The sequence below is a fragment of the Oncorhynchus clarkii genome, chromosome 16 (genome assembly GCF_045791955.1).
Source record: "Oncorhynchus clarkii lewisi isolate Uvic-CL-2024 chromosome 16, UVic_Ocla_1.0, whole genome shotgun sequence".
Lineage (NCBI taxonomy): Eukaryota > Metazoa > Chordata > Actinopteri > Salmoniformes > Salmonidae > Oncorhynchus > Oncorhynchus clarkii.
The window spans coordinates 40,060,115-40,082,779 of record NC_092162.1 but is presented as its reverse complement, the minus strand read 5'-3'; the positions used below and the strand labels follow the sequence as shown (position 1 = coordinate 40,082,779).

General features: G+C 41.2%; 2 protein-coding genes across 6 annotated transcripts in view; both read right to left on the bottom strand.

Annotated features, from left to right (window-relative positions):
* Positions 1–454: 454 nt before the first annotated feature.
* Positions 455–22,665, bottom strand: part of LOC139368434 (homeobox protein Hox-C3a-like) — a 43,516-nt gene continuing 21,305 nt past the window's right edge. For 3 of the 5 annotated variants that reach the window (XM_071107322.1, XM_071107324.1, XM_071107323.1), the window contains 3 exons: positions 4,597–4,742; positions 4,054–4,375; positions 455–2,495 (listed from right to left, as the gene is read on the bottom strand). In XM_071107322.1, coding sequence (XP_070963423.1) covers positions 1,774–2,495; positions 4,054–4,375; positions 4,597–4,704 — 1,152 coding nt within the window. In that variant the 5' untranslated portion in view covers positions 4,705–4,742 and the 3' untranslated portion in view covers positions 455–1,773. Of the gene's footprint in view, positions 2,496–4,053; positions 4,743–22,665 lie in introns of those variants that run through there. The other 2 variants (XM_071107325.1, XM_071107321.1) reach the window with 2 other exon arrangements.
* Positions 20,760–22,588, bottom strand: LOC139367602 (homeobox protein Hox-C4-like). Its single transcript, XM_071105863.1, has 2 exons — positions 22,147–22,588; positions 20,760–21,590 (listed from the first exon to the last, which is right to left on the bottom strand). The coding sequence occupies exons 1-2, from the start codon at positions 22,586–22,588 to the stop codon at positions 21,223–21,225; spliced, it is 810 nt and encodes a 269-aa protein (XP_070961964.1). The 3' UTR covers positions 20,760–21,222.

Below are 22,665 nucleotides of genomic sequence, written 5' to 3'. Positions count from 1 at the left end.
GAAAGCTTGGCATATAGTCCTACTGGATGCTGTAAACTAGGTTGCTGAGCCATGCAACAAACACATCCTCTGAGAATGAAGGGACTCCAACCCTGCTTCAAATAAGCAATTGAAAAGGAGAGGGTTTAGAATGAAAGGGAGGCGGCATCAGCTCTTGTCAAGATGTCTAGTGGGTTGAGAGCCTGTGGTTGGACTGCTGGAAACACTGCCTTGTCTCCATGATTAATGTAGGGTAAACAGGAGGCAGGAGCCAGGGAAAGTGGTGCCCAGAGATTGTGTAACATGAAAACATAATATCCCAGAGTTTTTATTGAATCTATTCCACAGTATGGGCTAATTTCATTACAAAACTTGTTTTCCAGAAGTAGAATGCACTCTTTAATCTCAATAAAATGCTGCTGGAGAATGAAGTCATTCTAATAAGAAATGAATAAAGATAATGATTCCACTGAGATTGATTTTCCACAAATGCCTTTATTAAACATCTCATTAATCAAGAACAGTATCAAAGACGTTTTTTTTCAAAGCTATGATCCTTAGTTTCTGCATCCAGTTTTAATTTATAGATGAATGGCATATACCCATTGACTCTTGAAGGATATAACTTATAAATGCCGCATGAGCTTAGTTCAACAGTCGTACCCTATCAGAACACAAACATAAGCTTGTTTTACCCCAATGTTTGTCAACCATGTAAATGTAAACAAACACTGTATAGCCTCGAAACATGGTTAAAACGATACATTTGAAATCATGGATGGTCAGTCCTTGCATCCATAGCGCTGTCTATGAATTTGAGAGTAGTTACGTTTCTCCAGACCCATCCCTTAGCTTTTTTAGCGAAACAGGGACAGGGAGACATGTTGATATTGTTTTAACAAAGGATTCTAGCTTCAACACAAACACATGTATAACAAAAATAGAACTTCATTCAATATGAGCATATGCTTCTGTGTTTTCACACTTACACAAACTCACACGAACGAACAGCTATTTAATGATAAGAACACAAAACATGGCCTAACGCATGACACCTACAGCCCAAGTCAAATTCCTTTCTCTCTGATTTACAGATATGGCCGCCACAATTATTTGACACATTAGGAGCTCTTGAAAAAACAAAACTGATCGCTAGTACGTTACTCTACTTGCAGGATCATTCTGGAGGCGAAAGAAACGCACACCTGTTTCGGCGAGGCGCTGGCTAGCGGAGTGGAACACTTGAACAAGAAAAGGAGAGCCTCACACTCTAGGAGCTCAGGTGCAATAATTGAATAAGTGACGTTTCGACAGACAAACTGTCTTCATCAGGATCATTGCGAGATCATAACATAACACGTGATACCTATACTGCAAAGTAAAACTCCTTTCTCTCTGATTTAAATAGACGACAAGCACAAGCCATGACACATGAAAATACAAAAATGGATTGATAATGTGTTCAAAACATGCATTTGACATGCAAAACAGTAGCAGGATGTCTTTGAGGATTTTATTGCTAATGTAAATCATGTCAATTTTGATTCAAAAAAGATAACATTTTGCCACAAGGTGTAACAGGAACAGAGGAGGCAGTAGTGGTCGCTTTTGGACTAGAAACCTATAAGGATACTGGAAACCCTATAGGTAATAAATCTGCATTCTTCAATGAGCCACTATCAGAAAGTTGAAAGAAAGCTAGCCTCCAGAATGCTGGTTTTATTGAATTGACCACCTACACACACACATATTACTGAAGGTCTAGGTGTTTAGGTTTGTGGCATAGGCCTGCTCTTACAGGTGAGTAAGTGTAGGGGGTTCTAGGTCTAAGAGACATCCTCTACATCTGAAATATGCACTGATGTCACTGTCAACATAAGAGGATAGGTGCCCTGGGGCGAGTTTGGAGAGACCCGTGCACAAACATCCGCTGTCTACAACCGTAAGGGCCGACTGCAGACTATCAGAGTCAGGCACAGTTCCGGTGGTGAGCTGGGGAAGGTCCATGGGAGTAACACGTAAACAGTCACTGGTGTTGGCCTTACTGTGAGAACCCGACGCAGCGGTACGATCACAATTAACGAGGAGAAGGTTTGGAGACAAAGTCCCTCTCACCAGACCAGCACTTCTGAATCCCGAGTACCCAACTCCAACAGAGGACCTTGGGCTGAGGGATGGCATGTGTGTGGTGGTAGAGAGGCACGGTGACGGTGTCTCAGTCGCTGTCCCTCTGTCCTCCTTATGATCCTTCTTGTATTTCATGCGTCGGTTCTGGAACCAGATCTTGATCTGCCGGTCTGTGAGCCTCAGGCCCGCAGCCATCTCCAGCCTGCGTGGTCGACATAGGTAGGGGCTGAAGTGAAACTCCTTCTCCAGCTCCACTAGCTGAGTACTGGTGAACGCCGTCCTCGCTCGCCTCTCTCCGTCTCGCCCTCCGTCTCGCCCTCCGTCTCGCCCTCCGTCTCTTCCTCTACTTGGGAGACCACCAGCCTCGTTACGACTGCACACTGAATCACCTGGGGGGAATGACAAAAGGAACATGTGAAAGAGCAGTCAATTAAAAGTCAGCTAGCGGGCACCCAGGCGAGCTTTAGCCTAGCTTGCGTAAAAAGGGAAAATCTTAACTGAGGGACTTAGCAATCCTAATAGGCATCTTGTAAAGTGTCCTGGGATAAAGTGTTTTTTTCTGGAGTCAATTAACTTTTTACTGCAGTGGGCTAAATCAGGGTCACACAGTGTTTCTTGGTAGTCTTAACCAAATCTACTTTGGAACAAAGGTACACACCTCACACACATGGCGATGGACTTAAGAAAAGAAGACACCTGTACCATGTCAGATATAGAGTTGAAATGTATTACATTGTGACGTTGCATCCTAATATTACACTTCATATACATCACAGAAGCCTGAAATATAACAAAACTATTGGACATAGAAACCACTAGATTTCCGTTGTTTAAAAAAAAAAAAGTGTTTTATTAATGATTAAATTATGATGAATATGAATAACTTTCCACTCATGACGCCAAAGAGGGCACTTTTGGTCATTGACTGCAGGAAAGGGCTACATGTGTTTCCGTCAAAGCTTCCATCTCTCCTTAATTGCATCAATTGCTTTGTGTTCATGACTAGCCCAAGAGAGACCTGTCCCATGGGCCTAAGAGAGAAACACATCTATACCTTGCTGATAATGCACTGCAAGTGTCTGGGACATAACACCAGTTACAGCTTGTCTCAGATGATAGTGTTTTGAGAAAGTTGTTTTTCAGGGAATCGTCTTACATATGCATTAATCACATCTACACACGGCAGTAGTGTACCTGTCAACTCAATCACTTAAAGAGTGCCTTGGGACCACCACTGGAAACAACCACCGTCAGAGTGTCAGATGTGCCACAACAATCCTGTCAGTGACTATTGCATTCAGGGTTTAAAGTCCCAGTTTACACCTGGATATCTGACCTATTTAGGAGGAAATGATCGTGTGTGATAGAATTGAGAACTAACATAAGGAGTTGTTCAAACGTATTATTCAAATTTCTTCAAATGTAACACAAACATATGTATGTGTATATACACTCTTAGAAAAGGAGGGTGGGAGAACCATTTTTGGTTCCAGGTAGAACCCGTTTTGGTTACAGGTAGAACTCTTTTGGGTTCCATGTAAAACCCTCTGTGAAAAAAGGGTTCTACATGGAACTCTCTGTGAAAAAGAGTTCTACCTGGAACCAAAAAGGGTTCTACCTGGAACCAAACAGAGTTCTTCAAAGGGTTCTCCTGTGGTGACAGCTGAAGAACCCCTTTAGGTTCTAAATAGCACCCTTGTTTTCTAAAAGTGTAGGCATAGCATAATTCTTAATAATTAAAAAGAGAATTATAGACAACATCTAAACTCTATATTATGTCAATAAAGGTTAAAACAAGAATTATTGCCTAATACTTATTCTTTCTATGTTAATATGTGAGCAAGTCATAACTCACAAATGTGAGGCTAGGCTAGGGTAATATGGACAGTCATATGCACATTCATCATTATGACACTGTACTATATTCAAATATGATATTATATTTACCTAATTCGTTGGAGTCCGATGCACTCTGGTGTAGGTCATGCCGAGTTTCTCTCATCCAGGGGAAGAGATGCCTCGGTGAGAGGAAGTAAGTGGATGCACTGCACCTCTTGTCTCTGACGACTGCTTTGCCCTTGGCATGGCGGGTATCCACCGGGTCCGGGGTGCCCCATAACGGGTCAGTCGGGTACGGCGTACAGCTGATACAAGCAGAAGAGGTGACTGAACGCTGGAAGAGTGGAATCTCTCGGAATTGTGGCGCGTGGCCTCCCTCACTGTGTCCGGTGACGCATCCAGCAGGTTCGGTTGCAGTGTTGTGTTCGCCCTGTAGATGACATGGGAGAAGGGACTGGTGCTGGTCCATAGACCTAGCAGGGTGCACTTCATCAAATTCACTCTGATAAATATAACTATGGGTACGCCCTGAATGTTGGGAAGGTGTGTACTTTTGCATGTTAAATATATAGCTTTTACAACGAACGTAAATGTAAAAGCTTTATGCAGAAGACTTTAAATAAGCTTTAAGACTGTATTGAATAATATTACCAGAGGGGTAAACCGTGAAGTCACGTGGGGCCGTCCTCCAATAGTCGCGCGCTGGAGTTGCAAACCGTCCGAAAGGAACTTAATCGCGCTGGAGGAACCCGCTCCCATTCTTCAGGCAGCATTGCAATAAGCACGGGTTTCTTCACCTATGGATGAAAACAACTAATTAGTGTATGAAAAGTAAGAGAGGACTAGCAGTGTATGTAGGCAGTTTTAGAACGCGAGAGAGGGGAAGATGGAGGGAGAGAGCTAGAGAGAGAGAGAGAGAGAGAGAGAGAGAGAGTAAGAGAGTGAGTAAGAGAGTGAGTAAGAGATAGACAGAAAAAGAGGCAAGCAACTGAACGCATCATTTGGAACTAAATATCTATTCGTTTTTTATTTACAGAGTACCAGATGGTGGGAAGAATTCGAATGGAAATCCAGCGCAATGAAAGTTGCATCGTTTTTTAAAACTTCCCCGGTAGGTTATATCAATGCTCCTTGTTGGAAACTATCGAATAAGTGGTATGTTAGCCTACTTGGATAATATCAATGCTATCGCGAGATATACAAATAAAAAAAGACATTTGACTAAATGTGTAATTTTCGTGAATGTGTTATTGTAATATGAGTGTGCTGTTTGTTGAAGTGTTATTACTATATTAAAAACGAGGACCAACCATTGTGAGTGGTATTCCTCTGGATATACAAAGCTTGGGCTTAAAACTCTACTTTTGTCTATTTACTTTATTCTATTTGCTTGTGAATATGCATTCAGTTCATAGTGGTTGTATGCTAATACACTCAGTGAGGGAACCATCAAAGTGAGCAGTGCACTTATCTACTTAGATTAAAGGACAGAATAGATTCGAATAGAGTCAATGGGAGTGGTCAAACAAAGGCTTTTGACAATCATTGCCAAACACAAAGAGAATGAGAAGACCACAAAAGAATATCGAAAATAATAGTATTTTTTACCTCAAATGTCTGGCTACCTGCGATTACTAATCAATATCCACGTGGATGTGTTTTGCTCTGCCCAACAACATTCATATTACAGGGTATTTTTCGATTGATATAAAACCCGTGTGTATGGACGGACAGACAAAGAGGGAGGAAAATGACTGGCTGGCTGGGTTATACGAACCCAACGCTAACACCAAAGCAATAGCCGATGGACTTCAGGAACTTGCTAGTAATTTAACTTGGAGGTGTGCTGTTGCAATAATGTTTAGGCCAATGTAAATATTACAATTAAAAAAATAGACTATATAGCTAGCTATAAATACCCTACCCAAACGAGCATAGTCTACAGCAGAGCCATGTAGAGATTAGGGCTCTGGTGGCTTTAAAGTGTACGTGGACTAAGGATGATATTATCAGAAAATGTTGATTAGATTCTAGGCCTACAATATTATATTTTCACTAGTATTTCTATAATATAATATAACAAATCTGTTGAGGAGAATCCTCAATAGATGTCTTCCAGCAGCACCGTGATGGATGATGCACTCTGGATCGCCTAGCCGGGATGACCCAGCATCTTCACAGCACCACTCTGATTTAATCCCTCTTCCGTTTACCCTCCTTCTAGCCCCGCCACAAGGGTAACCTCACTCCCTGATTCATATCCTCCATTCACACGTCACACACTCACGCCAATACGTTATTTGAACATAAAGAAGGAGCATATCATGTTCTCAATATTGTAGGCTAAAACGATTAAAGGACATTTTTTGACGGGATCATTTAGAAGAATAGAACAACAAGAATAGCACGCAGGTAGAGATAGGATTTCCGGCAACATCAAATGTTCACGGAGAGCATGCAGTTGATCATCAGAATAAACAAAATACTCCACTTGAATTTCAGCTAAATCGAGTTATGGGTCATAGTCATATCCTAGTCATGTTCACAGCCTCATAGTAATGAGAGAGAACTTAGCCTTTTCAGAATCATATAGGAGATTGGGACAAATAAGCAGACCATTTCTTATTAAACGTTAACAATAAGACGTGTGCACATACAAAAATGACAAATATTCGCATTTATTTACCATATTAGGCCTACATTCAAATAGGCTACCTCTGGCCATTTCATTTGAAACTGGTATGCCTAGTATACTGTGCACAACTAAACAGGCAGGTTATACTGCGTCTATTAGAGGGAGTTTATCAGAAGACACTCCTCCTCATGCCCTTAACTTTTCCAATTGTTCTTCCCAAAATCATTCTTGTTTTAAGAACGATTTGTTATTTAGAGTACAGTGAATTGCTGTCACAGAGCTCTTCAGAGAGAGGCATTCAGTGTGCACATAGCAGGGTTCGCATTGGTGCCATTTAGGCGACATGAAATATGACTTGGTTCGGAGTGTGCGGTGAATGCGAGACGATTCATTCCAACCTGAGATACAAATGCCGATAAGGGAACTCAATAGGCCTATTTGAGCTTGATGTGCATTTAATCCACTTTTTCATTTTCCTCACCCATGATCAATTTCGATATATAGACTACACATACTCAGTACAGTATTATGATTAGGATAATTATAAGGATAACATTATTATTATTATTATTACCATCATCATATTGTGAACCTGTAACTAATTTTAGCTGGAAATGAGAAATGAGAGGAAAGGAATTCAATTCGGTTTGTTTTCTTTGTTTCAAATCGTTGAACACTCGGCTGTGTTGGATATAGAATATAATCTGTGATATACTAGCTCAGCAAGAACATAATTTAGCTCATCCGTGCGCCTACACCACGATTCTCCGTGAACTCTGGTTGAACCGCCCAAGTGGCAATAAATCATTTTTCTCTGTCTGCACAAAGCGCGCGCCAGTCCCTCTGGGTGTCAACCCCTTTTTCACTGCTTGGTGGCTGACACAAACAGCCGAGGAAACATTGAAAAAGTTTCGTAACGATTGAGGATTTTAACATACAATATATCATAACTCACAGCATATAGCATTTCCACTAATGTGGGCTTTTTCGTGTTGACATGGCTACCATGTAGGCCTTAGCACTAGCAGCAAAATGCCGAACCCCTTTGTTCCAAAAACACTGTTCTCCACACTGCTCTTCTCAACAAAAAGCATCCATGCCCATAATGTATTTTCGGCGGACAGAGCTCGAGTCGGGCAGAGAAGAGGAGACAGAGAGCTCGTGGAAGGACGTTAATGGGCAGAGGATGTTGTCGGTTAAAACGGTGCATACAAATGGACCTGTCTCGGCAGAGCACGCGGGAGATTTATTGGCCCGGTGCCCTACATTGCTGTAAACAATTCAGAGTGAAATGAAAGGACTGGAGACTTTGCTGAGCACTGCACACTTCATACACGAGGAAAAGTAAAAGACACACATTGTCAATTTCCTTTCTTCCCAGAACACGTGTTAATGTCTTGACCTATATAAATAGGACATGTACATGCAATACACTTAGAAAAAACGGTTCCTTATAGAACCAAAAAGGTTATATTGCGTGCTTTATGTATGGAACCCCTAAATGTTCTATGTAGAACCATTTTATGGGGTTCTTTTATCAGAACCCTAGAGGTTCTTCTTCACTAAAACAAAATGGTACCATATGGAACCCTGCATGGTGCCATTTATGAATTATGGCTACTACCATTAACCAACAATGTTTTGAGCTTTAATAAACAATTAATGAAAGCACAAATGTATACCAGCATAGTTTTTTAGAATGCATTGTCATTATTTGCAAACATAGTTTGGAAATATGCATTGGTGGCCAGGCAGGTATCTCCTTGTTTGAATGATGGCCTAAGTCAACTCTGGCTGACTTCTTTACAATAACAATACAATAAAACATGAAAAATGTTTTGTCTGCTCCCTTCTCAACCCCCCAAACCTCACACATACAGTTGAAGTCGGAAGTTAACATACACTTAGGTTGGAGTCATTAAAACTTGTTTTTCAACCACTCCACAAATTTCTTGTTAACAAACTATAGTTTTGGCAAGTCGGTTAGGACATCTACTTTGTGCATGACACAAGTAATTTTTCCAACAATTGTTTACAGACAGATTATTTCACTTATAATTCACTGTATCACAATTCCAGTGGGTCAGAGGTTTACATACACTAAGTTGACTGTGCCTTTAAACTGCTTGGAAAAATCCAGAAAATGATGCCAAGGCTTTAGAAGCTTCTGATAGGCTAATTGACATCATTTGAGTCAATTGGAGGTGTACCTGTGGATGTATTGCAAGGCCTACCTTCAAACTCAGTGCCTCTTTGCTTGACATCATGGGAAAATCAAAAGAAATCAGCCAAGACCTCAGATTGTTTTTTTTTTAGACCTCCTCAAGTCTGGTTCATCCTTGGGAGCAATTTCAAAATGCCTGAAGGTACCACATTCATCTGTACAAACAATAGCATGCAAGTATAAACACCATGGGACCATGCAGCTGTCATACCGCTGAGGAAGGAGACGCATTCTGTCTCCTAGAGATGAACATATTATGGGGCGAAGAGTGCAAATCAATCCCAGAACAACAGCAAAGGACCTTGTGAAGATGCTGGAGGAAACAGGTATGAAAGTATCTATATGCACAGTAAAACGAGTCCAAATCAACATAACCTGAAATGCCACTCAGCAAGGAAGAAGCCACTGCTCCAAATCCGCCAGACAAAATCCAGACTACGGTTTGCAAATGCAGTTTTTGGAGAAATTTCCTCTGGTCTCATGAAACAAAAATAGAACTGTTTGGCCATAATGACCATTGTTATGTTTGGAGGAAAAAGGGGGAGGCCTGCAAGCCGAAGAACACCCCCCCAACTGTGAAGCACAGGGGTGGCAGCATCATGTTATGGGGGTGCTTTGCTGTAGGAGGGACTAGTGCACTTCACAAAATAAATGGCATCATGAGAAGGAAAATTACGTGGATATATTGAAGCAACATCCTAAGACATCAGTCAGGAAGTTAAAGCTTGGTCGCAAATGGGTCTTCCAAATGGACAATGACCCCAAGCATATATCCAAAGTTGTGGCAAAATGGCTTAAGGACAACAAAGTCAAGGTATTGAAGCAGCCATCACAAAGCCCTGACCTCAATCCTATAGGAAATTTGTGGGCAGAACTGAAAAAGCATGCGTGAGCAAATAGGCCTACAAACCTGACTCAGTTACACCAGCTCTGTCAGGAAGAATGGGCAAAAATTCACCCAACTTATTGTGGGAAGCTTGTGGAAGGCTACCTGAAATGTTTGACCCAGGTTAAGCAATTTAAAGGTAATGCTACCACCTACTATTTGCGTGTATGAAACTTCTGACCCATTGGGAATGTGATGAAAGAAATAAAAGCTGAAATAAATCATTCTCTCTACTGTTATTCTGACATTTCACATTCTTACAATAAAATGGCGATGCTAACTGACCTAAGACAGGGAATTTTTTAAATGTCAGGAATTGTGACAAACTGAGTTTAAATGTATTTGGCTAAGGTGCATGTAAACTTCCGAGTTTATCTGTATATACTGTACATGTAGGTAGAGTTATTAAAGTGACTTATGCATAGATAATAACAGAGGGGAGCAGAGTAAAAGAGGGTGGGGGGCATAGCCTGGATAGCCATTTTATTAGACGTTCAGTAGTCTTACGGCTTGGGGGTAGAAGCTGCTTAGAAGCCTCTTGGACCTAGACTTGACGCTCCGGTACCACTTGCCATGTGGTACCAGAGAGAACAGTCTATGACTAGGGTGGCTGGAGTCTTTGACAAGTTTTAGGGCCTTCCTCTGACACCGCCTGGTATAGAGGTCCTGGATGGCAGGAAGCTTGGCCCCAGTGATGTACTGGACTGTACGCACTACCCTCTGTAGTGCCTTGCAGTCGGATGCCGAGCAGTTGCCATACCAGGCAGTGATGCAACCAGTCTAGATGGCCTCGATGGTGCAGCTGTAGAACCTTTTGAGGATCTAAGGACCCATGCCAAATTTTTTCAGTCTCCTGAGGGGGTTTGTCGTTGCCTCTTCACGACTGTCCTGGTGATGTGGACACCAAAGAACTTGAAGCTCTCAACCTGCTCCACTACAGCCCTGTCGATGAGAATGGGGGCGTGCTCGGTCCTCCTTTTCATGTAGTCCACAATCATCGCCTTAGTCTTAATCATGTTGAGGGAGAGGTTTTTGTCCTTGCACCACACGGTCAGGTCTCTGTCCTCCTCCCTATATGCTGTCTCGTTGTTATTGATGACCAGGCCTACCACTGTTGTGTCATCGGCAAACTTAATGATGGTGTTGGAGTCATGCCTGGTCGTGCAATCATGAGTGAACAGGGAGTACAGGAGGGGACTGAGCACACACTCCTGAGGGGCCCACGTGTTGAGGATCAGCGTGGCGGATGTGTTGTTACCTAACCTTACCAACTGGGGGCGGCCCATCAGGATTCCAGGACCCAGTTGCAGAGGGAGGTGCTTAGTCCTAGGGTCCTTAGCTTAGTAATGAACTTTGAGGGCACTATGGTGTTGAATGCTGAGCTGTCGTCAATGGTATAGCATTCTCACATAGATGTTAATTTTGTCCAGGTGTGAAAGGGTAGTGTGGAGTGCACTAGAGTTTGCATCATCTGTGAATCTGTTGGGGCGGTATGCAAATTGGAGTGGGTCTCGGGATTCTGGGATAATGGTGTTGATGTGAGCCATGACCAGCCTTTCAAAGCTCTTCATGCCTACAGACGTGAGTGTATGTATCAGTAGTCATTTAGGCAGATTACAGTGCCTTGCGAAAGTATTCATCCCCCTTGGCTATTTTTCCTATTTTGTTGCATTACAACCTGTCTTTTAAATGTATTTTTATTTGGAGTTCATGTATTGGACAAACACAAAATATTCCAAATTGGTAAAGTGAAATTTAAAAAAATTAAAAACGGAATTGTGGTGCGTGCATATGTATTCACCTCCTTTGCTATGAAGCCCCTAAATAAGATCTGTTGCAACCAATTACCTTCGTAAGTCACAAAATTAGTAAAGTCCATCTGTGTGCAATCTAAGTGTCACATGATCTCAGTATATACCTGTTCTGAAGGGCCCCAGAGTCTGCAACACCATTATGCAAGGGGCAACACCAAGCAAGCGACACCATGAAGACCAAGGAGCTCTCCAAACAGGCCGGGGAAAATATCCGAAACTTTAAACATCCCATGGAGCACCATTAAATCCATTATTAAAAAATTGAAAGAATCTGGCACCACAACAAACCTGCCAAGAGAAGGCCTCCCACCAAAACTCAGGCAAGGAGGGCATTAATCAGAGAGGCAGAATTGAAGCAATGATGGATGGCGCTAAATACAGGGAAATCCACGAAGGGAACCTGTTTCAGTCTCCCAGAGATTTGAGACTGGGAAGGAGGTTCACCTTCCAGCAAGACAATGACCCTAAGCATACTGCTAAAGCAACACTTGAGTGGTTTAAGGGGAAACATTTAAATGTCTTGGAATGGCCTAGTCAAAGCCCAGACCTCAATCAAATTGAGAATCTGTGGTATGACTTAAAGATTGCTGAACACCAGCAGAACCCATCCAACTTGAAGGAGCTGGAGCAGTTTTGCCTTGAAGAATGGGAAAAAAATCACAGTGGCTAGATGTGCTAAGCTTATAGAGACATACCCCAAGAGACTTGCAGATGTAATTGCTAAGAAAGATAGCTCTACAAAGTAATTGATTTTGGTGGGGGGTAAATAGTTATGCACGCTCAAGTTTTCAGTTTTTTTGTGTCTTATTTCTTGTTTGTTTCACAATTTAAAAAAATGTGCATCTTCAAAGTGGTAGGCATGTGAGTGTGTAAATCAAATGATACAAACCCTCCAAAAATCTATTTTAATTCCAGGTTGTAAGGCAACAAAATAGGAAAAATGCCAAGGGGGGTGAATACTTTCGTAAGCCACTGTACCTTAGTGTTATTGGGCACAGGGACTATGGTGGTCTGCTTGAGACATGTTTGTATTACAGACTCAGACAGGGAGAGGTTGAAAATGTCGGTGAAGACACTTGCCAGTTGGTCAGCATATGCTCAGAGTACACGTCCTGCTAATCTGTCTGGCCCATCGGCCTTTTGAATGTTGACCTGTTTAAAGGTCTTACTCACATCGACTGCGGAGAGTGTGATCACACAGTCGTCCGGAACAGCTGATGCTCTCATGCATGTTTCAGTGTTTCTTGACTCAAAGCGAGCATAGAAGTAATTTAGCTTGTCTGGTAGGCTCATGTCACTGGGAAGCTCTTGGCTGCACTTCCCTTTGTAGTCTGTATTAGTTTGTAAGCCCTGCCACATCCGACAAGCGTCAGAGCCAGTGTAGTACGATTCAATCTTAGTCCTGTATTGACACTTTGCTGTTTGATGGTTCGTCGGAGGGAATAGCGGGATTTCTTATAAGCTTCCGGGTTAGAGTCCCGCTCCTTGAAAGCGGCAGCTCTACCCTTTAGCTCAGCGCGGATGTTGCCTGTAATCCATGGCTTCAGGTTGGGGTATGTCACTGTGGGGACGATGTCATCAATGCACTTATTGATGAAGCCAGTGACTGATGTGGTGTACTCCTCAATACCATTGGAAGAATCCCAGAACATATTCCAGTCTGTGCTAGCAAAACAGTCCTGTAGTTTAGCATCTGCTTCATCTGACCACTTTTTTATTGACGAGTCACTGGTGCTTCCTCCTTTCAATTTTGCTTGTAATGCAGGATTCAGGAGGATAGAATTATGGTCAGATTTGTCAAATGGAGGGCGAGGGAGAGTTTGAAGAATTATAAAAAGAATAATGTGCAAAGATCTTATAGACTTACCCAGAAAGACCTACAGCTGTAATTCCTGCCTAAGGTGATTCTAACATGCACTGACTCAGGGGTGTGAATACTTATGTAAATGAATACATGTTTTCTTTTTTTTACATTTTCACTTTCTCATTATGGGGTATTGTTTGTAGAGTGGGGAGGAAAAAATAAATTGAATAAATGTTTTATTCAGTGTGTAACACAACAAAATGTAGAATAACTCAAGGGGTTTGAATACTTTCTGAAGGCACTGTAGAACCTTTTACTGTAAGGCACTGTAGAACCTTTTACTGTAAGGCACTGTAGAACCTTTTACTGTAAGGCACTGTAGAACCTTTTACTGTAAGGCACTGTAGAACCTTTTACCGTAAGGCACTGTAGAACCTTTTTTTGTAAAAGGTTATTTTATCTTGTCCTAAGAACCAAAAGGTACCCCAAATTAGGCTTTTTCTAAGACTGTAGACTCCTATCAATAATAACCCATTAAAACGACAAATTAAAAGTGAAACTAGCTATTTTGTCTTTCTTGGCCAACATATATCCTTAGTTTCTGGACATACAATTCCATGAACATTTGAGTAAATTAACATGTTGGTTTGTGTCCAATATAGACATAAAACACTACTTTTCAGTTGTATCTCCCTCTCTAGGGCCTATACCATAAACTGAAAAACCATTTCTTTCAGAAGAGTGCTTCTGGGAGTAAAATATTGTTACAACAACCCCCTGCACTTGGATATCGTCCACGGCCAAAGGACCTCCAATCTCTAGCACGGATGGAAGTTCTATTTTACATAGTATTTTTGGATTGATTCTCTGTCAATACGTTCCAACAGTAGGCTAATATCACTTCTAAAACTGTTATGTTCCATTTCTGAAAACACATGATACCTACACAGTATACTGCAGTGAACTGTTACCAGTTTGCATCTGAGCATCACAATCTCATTATTCCCTAAAATGTCCAGGTGGGGCGATATACTGTGCATCAATAATGACTACATTTGTTATGGAATATGTTCATGATTCCTGTATCTGCTACAATGCAATTGGACCCATCGAGTTCTGCAATAATGCCATAGTTTTGATCCTACAGAAATACATTTTCACCTACACTCAGCAAACGCAACCTTGTAGTCCAACCAGGCAGATTGTTCAAGATGGACTTGTCCCGAAGACGTCGGCAAATGCCTTCTAAACCGGCCACTAGGGGCAACACGGAGCGCTATTACCATAGGCTTGGTGTTATGGACAGGCGTGGTGGATGGGCATAATCCCATGACTTCGGATCAGATGGTCGTGTGTCCAATCCCAGTGGTAGACAATCATTTTATTTTATATTTATTTTAACCCTATATCAAACCTTAACCCTTAACTGAACCATTCGGAAGGAACGCCTGAATTGAATGGTTTAACCCAATCCAAAGCCTCAACCTCTCACCTGATTTAATGGACCTGCATAGACTTGGAGAGCTGACAGGAACAGATGGCTGCTGAGAATTATACAATACCTTGGAAATGTATGTTACTTGTCCAGAGAAATACATTTAATCAAATTCACATTAAACGTCTGTTGGGTATACTAGTGAAGACAAGACGTTATTAGTAGCTCACTTGCTATTGCAACTAATCACTCTCCCTTTATCATTTAGGCAGCAGTCCAGTGCATTCAGTCCAGCTCTGACATTGATCCATGTCTCATATAGACCAATACTTGGACACTTGTCTACCAGGGACTGAAACTTAGGTAAAATGCTATATTACGTTACACTAATATCTATAAATGCTTTATAAGTAACTGCAGTAGGCCTAATTACAACTGTTAAATGTTATGTTATGATGTTTATAAAGGAATAACCATAATTGTATTGACAACTTTTAAGTCCATATACTTTTTAAATATTGAGCCTTGGATGGCAACTTTTCTACTTGTAAATAATTAATGAATAATAGATTTGAGAATCAATTCAACACACACACACACACACACACACACACACACACACACACACACACACACACACACACACACACACACACACACACACACACACACACGCACTCACACACACACACGCACTCACACACACACGCATGCTCCAACACACACACACACGCTCCAACACACACTCCAACACACACACACACACACACACAGATGCCCATGAGCACACAGGCCAGACATGGTGCATCTGCCCCTCTGGGGGTGAACGGACCGACTAGATTTACGGATTTATGACACACCCTCCTTAATTAAGTCTGGTCAATGTGAGAGTGAGCAGCCTTATTTCCCCTATCCCTGGAACATGAGATTTGACCCCTGTTTCAACTCAGCGCCTTCATGCAGCTGCCATGACTGCTATATAAACAGACTACCAGTGGTGGAAAAAGTACTCCGTTTTCATACTTGAGTAAAAGTAAAGAAACCTTAATAGAAAATGACTCAAGTAGAAGTGAAAGTCACACAGTAAAATACTACTTGAGTAAAAGTCTAAAAGTATTTGGTTTTAAATATACTTAAGTATCGAAAGTAAATGTAGTTGCTAAAATATACTTAAGTATCAAAAGTAAAAGTAAAAGTAGGAATAAGTAGAAATGCATTATATTAAGCAAACCAGATGCATAATTTTCACACTCCAACACTAAGACATAATTTAAAAACAAAGCATTTGTTATTAGCGAGTCCTCCAGATCAGAGGCAGTAGGGATGACCAGGGATGTTCTCTTGATAAGTGTGCGAATTGGACCATTTTCTGTCCTGCTAAGCATTCAAAATGTAACGAGTACTTGTGGGTGTCAGGGAGAATATATGGCGTAAAAAGAACAATATTTTCTTTAGGCATGTAGTGAAGTGAAAGTAAAAGTTGTCAAAAAATATAAATAGTAAAGTACAGATACTAAAAAAAATTACTTAAGTAGTACTTTAAAGTATGTTTTACTTAAATACTTTACGCCTCTGCAGACTACACCATCCCCATCACAATAGTCTGGAGTCAGACCTTTCGTTAAAAAATAAATTGGTTGAAGAAGAGACTCATCTTGATCAAGGGAGAGATGTTTTTGTAGTCATAGTAATGTACTAATATAAATCTACACATATTACCACAAAGATCATCATAACAGTTTTTTGGGGTGGGGATTTCGGATATATGATTTCCACTTCTTTTAACAAGTTTATTTTCGTGGTTCCGTCCGCCAAGAGAGTGTGAGAGAGAAAGATGCCTTGCCAGAGGCCTGCCATAAATCAACGTTGCAAAGTGGAATGTTCGCCTGCATTCCCCGGAATCATATGGAGAGAAACATTCTCAATATTCTCTAAAGACTTTGAAGAGACAAGATTCACAATGGCTTAGCTTTTGCAGGAATGTTATCAAATAATTAGGCCTACACTCCAAAAATATAGGCGACATTTGTACAAAATGCAGCATATTCTTTATTTACTTTTGGGGAATTCATCACACCAATTGAAATACACGAAGCTAAACAATTAAACAAATACAAAATAATTCTGAAAAGACAGGTCTTAGCCTGTAGCTACAAATAAAACATTACATCTGAACTAGTGCGTAATTGCTTTACATTTAAACCCATAGTGTATAATCTACTTTCAGATGTATTTATATTACCAGTATCTGGCTATATAATCTACTTTCAAACTAGCATTCTTCGTAATGACATAAACATGTAGATTTGATTGAAAGCTGCAACTCGTAAAGTAAGCTTTTAAATCAAGTTGAAAATACATTCGGTTGCGGCTAAGGTCTGTGAATGGACCTCTTCGATTGTTTAAGTCACAAGAAAATAACTTGAAAAAGTTCATTTCCCCCATAATTTCTGTTCTGTTTGTGTTGCTGCTTGTGTTTACTCAAATAATATTGAACAATGTGAAAATAAACGTATTGTCACACATAACCTCTGTGCAACCCCTACTCTCAAATATCTTCAGGGCACAAAATGTCAGGTGAGGTGGCTTTATGGAGATGCTGATAAATGGTACAATTACTGTTCTATAGCACGTGAAAGCTGTTCATCGCTTACAGAACTGTTGTGTGTAAGCTTCCTGTTTGCTATAACATATTTGTGCCATGGACCACAGTAACTGCATAGGTTTGATATATGTTTTAGAGGCAAATCAAGGCATAGGCCTATATCTAAAATCGTGAATTACATGTTATGATCACAAGTCATTTTAAAACGGTTTCAATGTCGAATAATTCTAAGAGGTCCGACTGAACGTCAATGATCTAAATATAGTTACAAATGGTGCAATTAAGTGACCACTCTCGTTCATATGTACACATCTACACCTAACCCATTCACACACATATAACATCTAACCAGCACAGGTTGAATAATCTATACTGAGCGTGATGCATGCTGCCGTGGTGTGGTTTAATTCATGTATTCGTATAGGCCCCACTTCGACGACAGATCGTAACAGACTAGTACGTAGTAAATCAGTGAACTGCAAAGAGAGGTACACGAGGTACAAAAGCTTCTAATAAAATACACCATGTGGCTGTATAACTTCACACACCTGCACAGTGCACTGCGAGACCATTCACTTCAGAACGTCGTCCATCGTATATATTGGGGGATTCAGTCCTGTCCTGGTGGAGCATCCTATCATTGTCTCCATGAATGCCCACAAGTTGAAGACGGGCATTTCTTGTATAACATTGTCATTATTTGAGCTTTATCAAGGTAGGTGTTAAAATGTAGATTAAATATTGTAGGCTCAAATTAGGCTAGATGCCTGGACTAATCTCTTGCAGAATCAGTTTTGTAAATCAATGCTTTCGTTCGTGGTTGTTCATAGCCTCACACTGTTAACACATGTACTTAATTTTGTGATGAACTGACTTAAGAACTTAAGAACGTTTTATTTTATTTTTGGGAGCATGAATCAAATACATGACTTGGATTGAAATACATTCAATTGTTAATTTAGGCCTACAAGAGCAAATGTCCACATAAACGTAGCCTATATATTTGTCTATATAATATCTATTCCAAAAGTAACGTTTACCCGTAATGATATTGAAGCTGGTATGCACCAAGATGGATGCATTTTCACAAATATACAACGTTTTCCCATGCAGAATCCTATCAATTGTAATAATGCATTCGACATGAGCAGGCCTAACACTCACATGCATACGGATCAGAAGCTCCAAAGTCACCACTTGGAAGTCCCTCAAATGTGTAAGATGTCCAAGGGGGCTAGGTCCTACACAATGGAAGAGAAGTGGCCGACAGTTCACCGCACTCTCGGGTCACCACTGAGAGCAACAAAAGAGCAACACATTCAGAGGTGCCCTTCCACCGGCCCCTCAATAGGCCCCGAGCAGAAAAACCCACAAAGGCCAGCGCACTGACGAAGCCACGTAAGGACGGGGTACCACCTACGAGGGCACACACAGAAGGTACACGTATAGAGAGCCAGTCAGGTCACAGGGGTTGCAAAGGTCGGCCATCCCGGCTGAAACGGACCTAATGGGACAGAAAATGTGCCCTCCGACTGAACTCGGCCTTCTCGCGGTTCGTCCCCAACTTCAATAAAGTACCTTTTCAGCCTCACGACATGGAGGCGACAGGTTTTAGAAAGAGATTGGAGGGATGCTGAGACTGTGGAGTAGCTACACATTCTCTCAACTGTCAAGGGCCCGGTTTCCCAAAGCATTTTAAGGCTAAGTTCATAATTATCCTTAAAATGCTTTTGGGATAACGGGCCCTGGCAACTACATAAAGGCTCCTGGAATTCGGCAAGGTGTTAAGTTTAATTTTTGTCCCTGGTAGTTTTATTTCGTAAAGTTGCTAGTTAGTGAGTTGGGTTTATTTCTTTGTGAGGGAGGCTGTTGCCAAATTAATATATTCAGTCCCAAATAATTTTACTCTGTGGCGTTAAGATTGATGGTTCAGAATAGACTACATCTCCCCTTTGTGATCGTCTGCCCCCCCATCTAGCAAGCCGTTTTATAATTTCTATTCAAGTCACACATTTTAATAATCTATCAAATGCTTGCGTTCTTTTCAAACGTGGCATGTTTTACACCACATTTTGAGCAGGATAAGAAAAAGTTATTCCACAAATGAAATAATTTTTGGGAAAACTGTTAACTGAACGGTCTTTTTCATCATGCAAGACATGGTTACAGGAGAGAAATTGCACAATATGAGTAGCCTATGTATTATTAGAGTTGCATGGTGACAATAAATCCACAACACTGCCATATAGGCCTATGGAAAATCCCGCCACGATACTTTTGCAGTGTCGGCTACTTACCAAGCGCAGAGGTGACGATGACGTTGCTCGAGCGCCACTTTTTAAAAGCATACTCTTCACTTTGACCGGGGAGGTCTCAGGGCCCAACAGACATAGGCTACTTTTAGAATGACAATCTCAGAAAACTAACATTCCATTTTATATCTGTAGAAATGATTGCATATTGAGAAGGCCTGTGTGCATGCATATAAAAAACTATTATCAAATGATTGTTTGTTTTTTACAAGATATTCTATGAAAATCTGAGGCACTGCTCGTGGATATGATCCTAGTAAGATTTGTGTAAACTATAGTATACTTTATTGTCCACGATAAGGGCCCATAATCTGACTTCAAGTTATTGACTTTATTAGAAGACAAGAAAAACAACCTGTAATTGGGGCAAAGGGGGAATTAATAGCAACCCATACCACCAACACAAATTATTATTTGGTCATATTTTGACAATATGATACTGATTTGCAGAGTTATATGCAGGTTCAGTAATGAGCAGGAAACAGGGCTCCAGAAAGTCAGGCACTGGCCTATTCTACAGAGGGAGTCTGGTTGAGGGCCTGGTTGAATGGCTTGCCATGTTAATTGAATGTCCTTGAGACTAATGAGCTAGCATGTAGGGTAGGACGCATGCAGCCAGTCTATAACCCTTTATTTGGAATAGAATCATTGATTATTATTGGATTAAGGATTAGGTCTATTGTGGAGTATTAGAAATTAAGGGGGAATATGAATGGTGAATCTGATACACATGCCAACCACGAGAACGTTGCAAACGGACAACTTTGCCAAACAAATGTTTAATGCTTTGTTAGGCTGAACTATAAAGGAAATACAGTACTTGGTCAATTGTGACTTTCATAACATTTTGAAATAACGTTCACCACATCATAGGATGAGCATCTGTTATCAAAAGAAGTTACACTTGACCTCGATTGGTCATGAATAAAATCCATCCAAACATGAAACAAAAACTAGTAGACATTCACTGTTTTATTGACCAATATGATTATCACAAATACACTAAACTCTGTTTATTGCATTTTACAATAACCTGCTAAACACAACGTAAACACCACAAACTAAATTGTAATTCAAAATCCTGTTTTTGAAATACGCGAGGTAATTCACCTTGCAAGATCGATGTTCCCATCGGTATGTTCCAGCATTTTTACCAAAAATACCTATGATAATAATGATATTCTTCCAGTGTTCCGCTTGAAATAAATAAATTGTGCATTTCACCTTGGGCAGCAGGGCAAACGAATGGCCCACCATAACATTTAGATCAAATGTAGGCCTACATTTTTTTTCCTTCATTCAAAACATTTTCTCATAAAAACATCATTTTGATTCAGCATGAAATAACTTAAACCCTGTGTCGCGTAAAAATAATCCATCGGTATTCGCATAAATCCATGCTATATAACATGCATTTTATATAACTTTGGACTTAAATGAAACCACACAAATAGCTACGAAAACAAAATATATTCTATATGACTGATTCTTTTATTCTATAAATAATCAGTCATTTCTCTATCTCCCTTCTTGAAGTGTTTTTGTGTTTTGTTTTGTTCGCCTTATAACGTTGTAATATCCTCGCCATCCTCTCCTCCGGAAAGTTCATTTGGAATAATGGCACCAGTGGCCGAGGAAGTGGCGACAGCGCCGGTTGATGAGGTTGTGTTGGACCCGGAGGATACGCCCGTGGTGGAGGATCTCACTTTGGTGTTAGGAAGCCTATGGTCTTTTTTCCACTTCATCCTGCGGTTCTGAAACCAAATTTTTATTTGTCGTTCGGAGAGAACCAATGTATGAGCTATCTCAATGCGCCTCCGCCGAGTTAAATAGCGGTTATAGTGGAACTCCTTCTCCAATTCTAAGACCTGCTGTCGAGTGTAGGCTGTCCTAGACCGCTTGGAATCCGCTCCATTGTAATTCGGGTTCGCTGGAAAAGGGGAGAAGTAAATAGAAAGAAAGAAAGAAAAGCAGGGAAGGAGGGAGTAAACAAGAGTGTCCTCAACTGGGATATATGATGGGAATGGGCAGAATAAATGGCTAGATATGGTAGTTCTGGTGTGAGAAAGAATCTAAATGGGAAGTTAAGAACTTGTCCATCTCTCTGTAATTAGGGGACACTCACATCCAAGTATGCGCTAAATTATTAATGCAAGATTACAAAGCGCAGTCTTTTTTCTTTCGTTTAATCTCTCCCCCTCTTCTCTCCATCGCGCACATAGGCTACATAACAGCAGAAGCCACATGGTGATACGGCTGCCAAGAGTATACCTCGGCTATAAAATTTATGGTGGGTGTAATTACCGACGCTGAGTCGTAAATCCGCCTCAATTGTGCCATTTCAAAAGCTTCTCCCCTATCGTAGCAGGGGCTGGGAAGGAGATGGGAGTTAGAGGCACCGATAAAGGGAAGGAAAGGAGGAGAGAGGAGTAGAGAGTGGAGAGAGAGAGAGAGAGAAAAGACAAACACAGAGACAAGTTGCCTACCAGTGCTGATGTGAATTTTCTTCATCCATGGGTATACCACGGGCTGCTTGGAGGAGGCTGAGCTGTTTGGATGCTCCGGTGTAGCTTGGTTGCAGGCGGAGGATGCAGCCGGTGGGGTGGTGGGGGACATGGGTAGCTGTGGGGTCTCACATGAGGCTGGCTGCCCTTTCCCTGCAAGCAGGTGCGCAGTATGGGGTAGTCCATGTCCACTTTGCGTGTCAGGTTCAGGGATGCTTGCACAGTTATATTGGCGCTCTTGGTAGCTCGCCCGCGGAGGGTATAACTCCTGATGGTGATGCTGGTAACCAGAGCCAGGGTCCCTTGCGCGGCTGTAATATTCGGGGCTGTGGTCGGGGATGTAGCTGTTTTGTGAATATTCCTCGCATGGAGGAAATTTCGGATCAATGTAGGTAGAGTCCATCAAATACGAGCTCATGATCATTAATTTCTGGAGTGGAAAATAATTTTTCTAGCTTTGTCGTTTTTCTGCTCCATAAAGCCCTCCTACTTGCGAGCAGC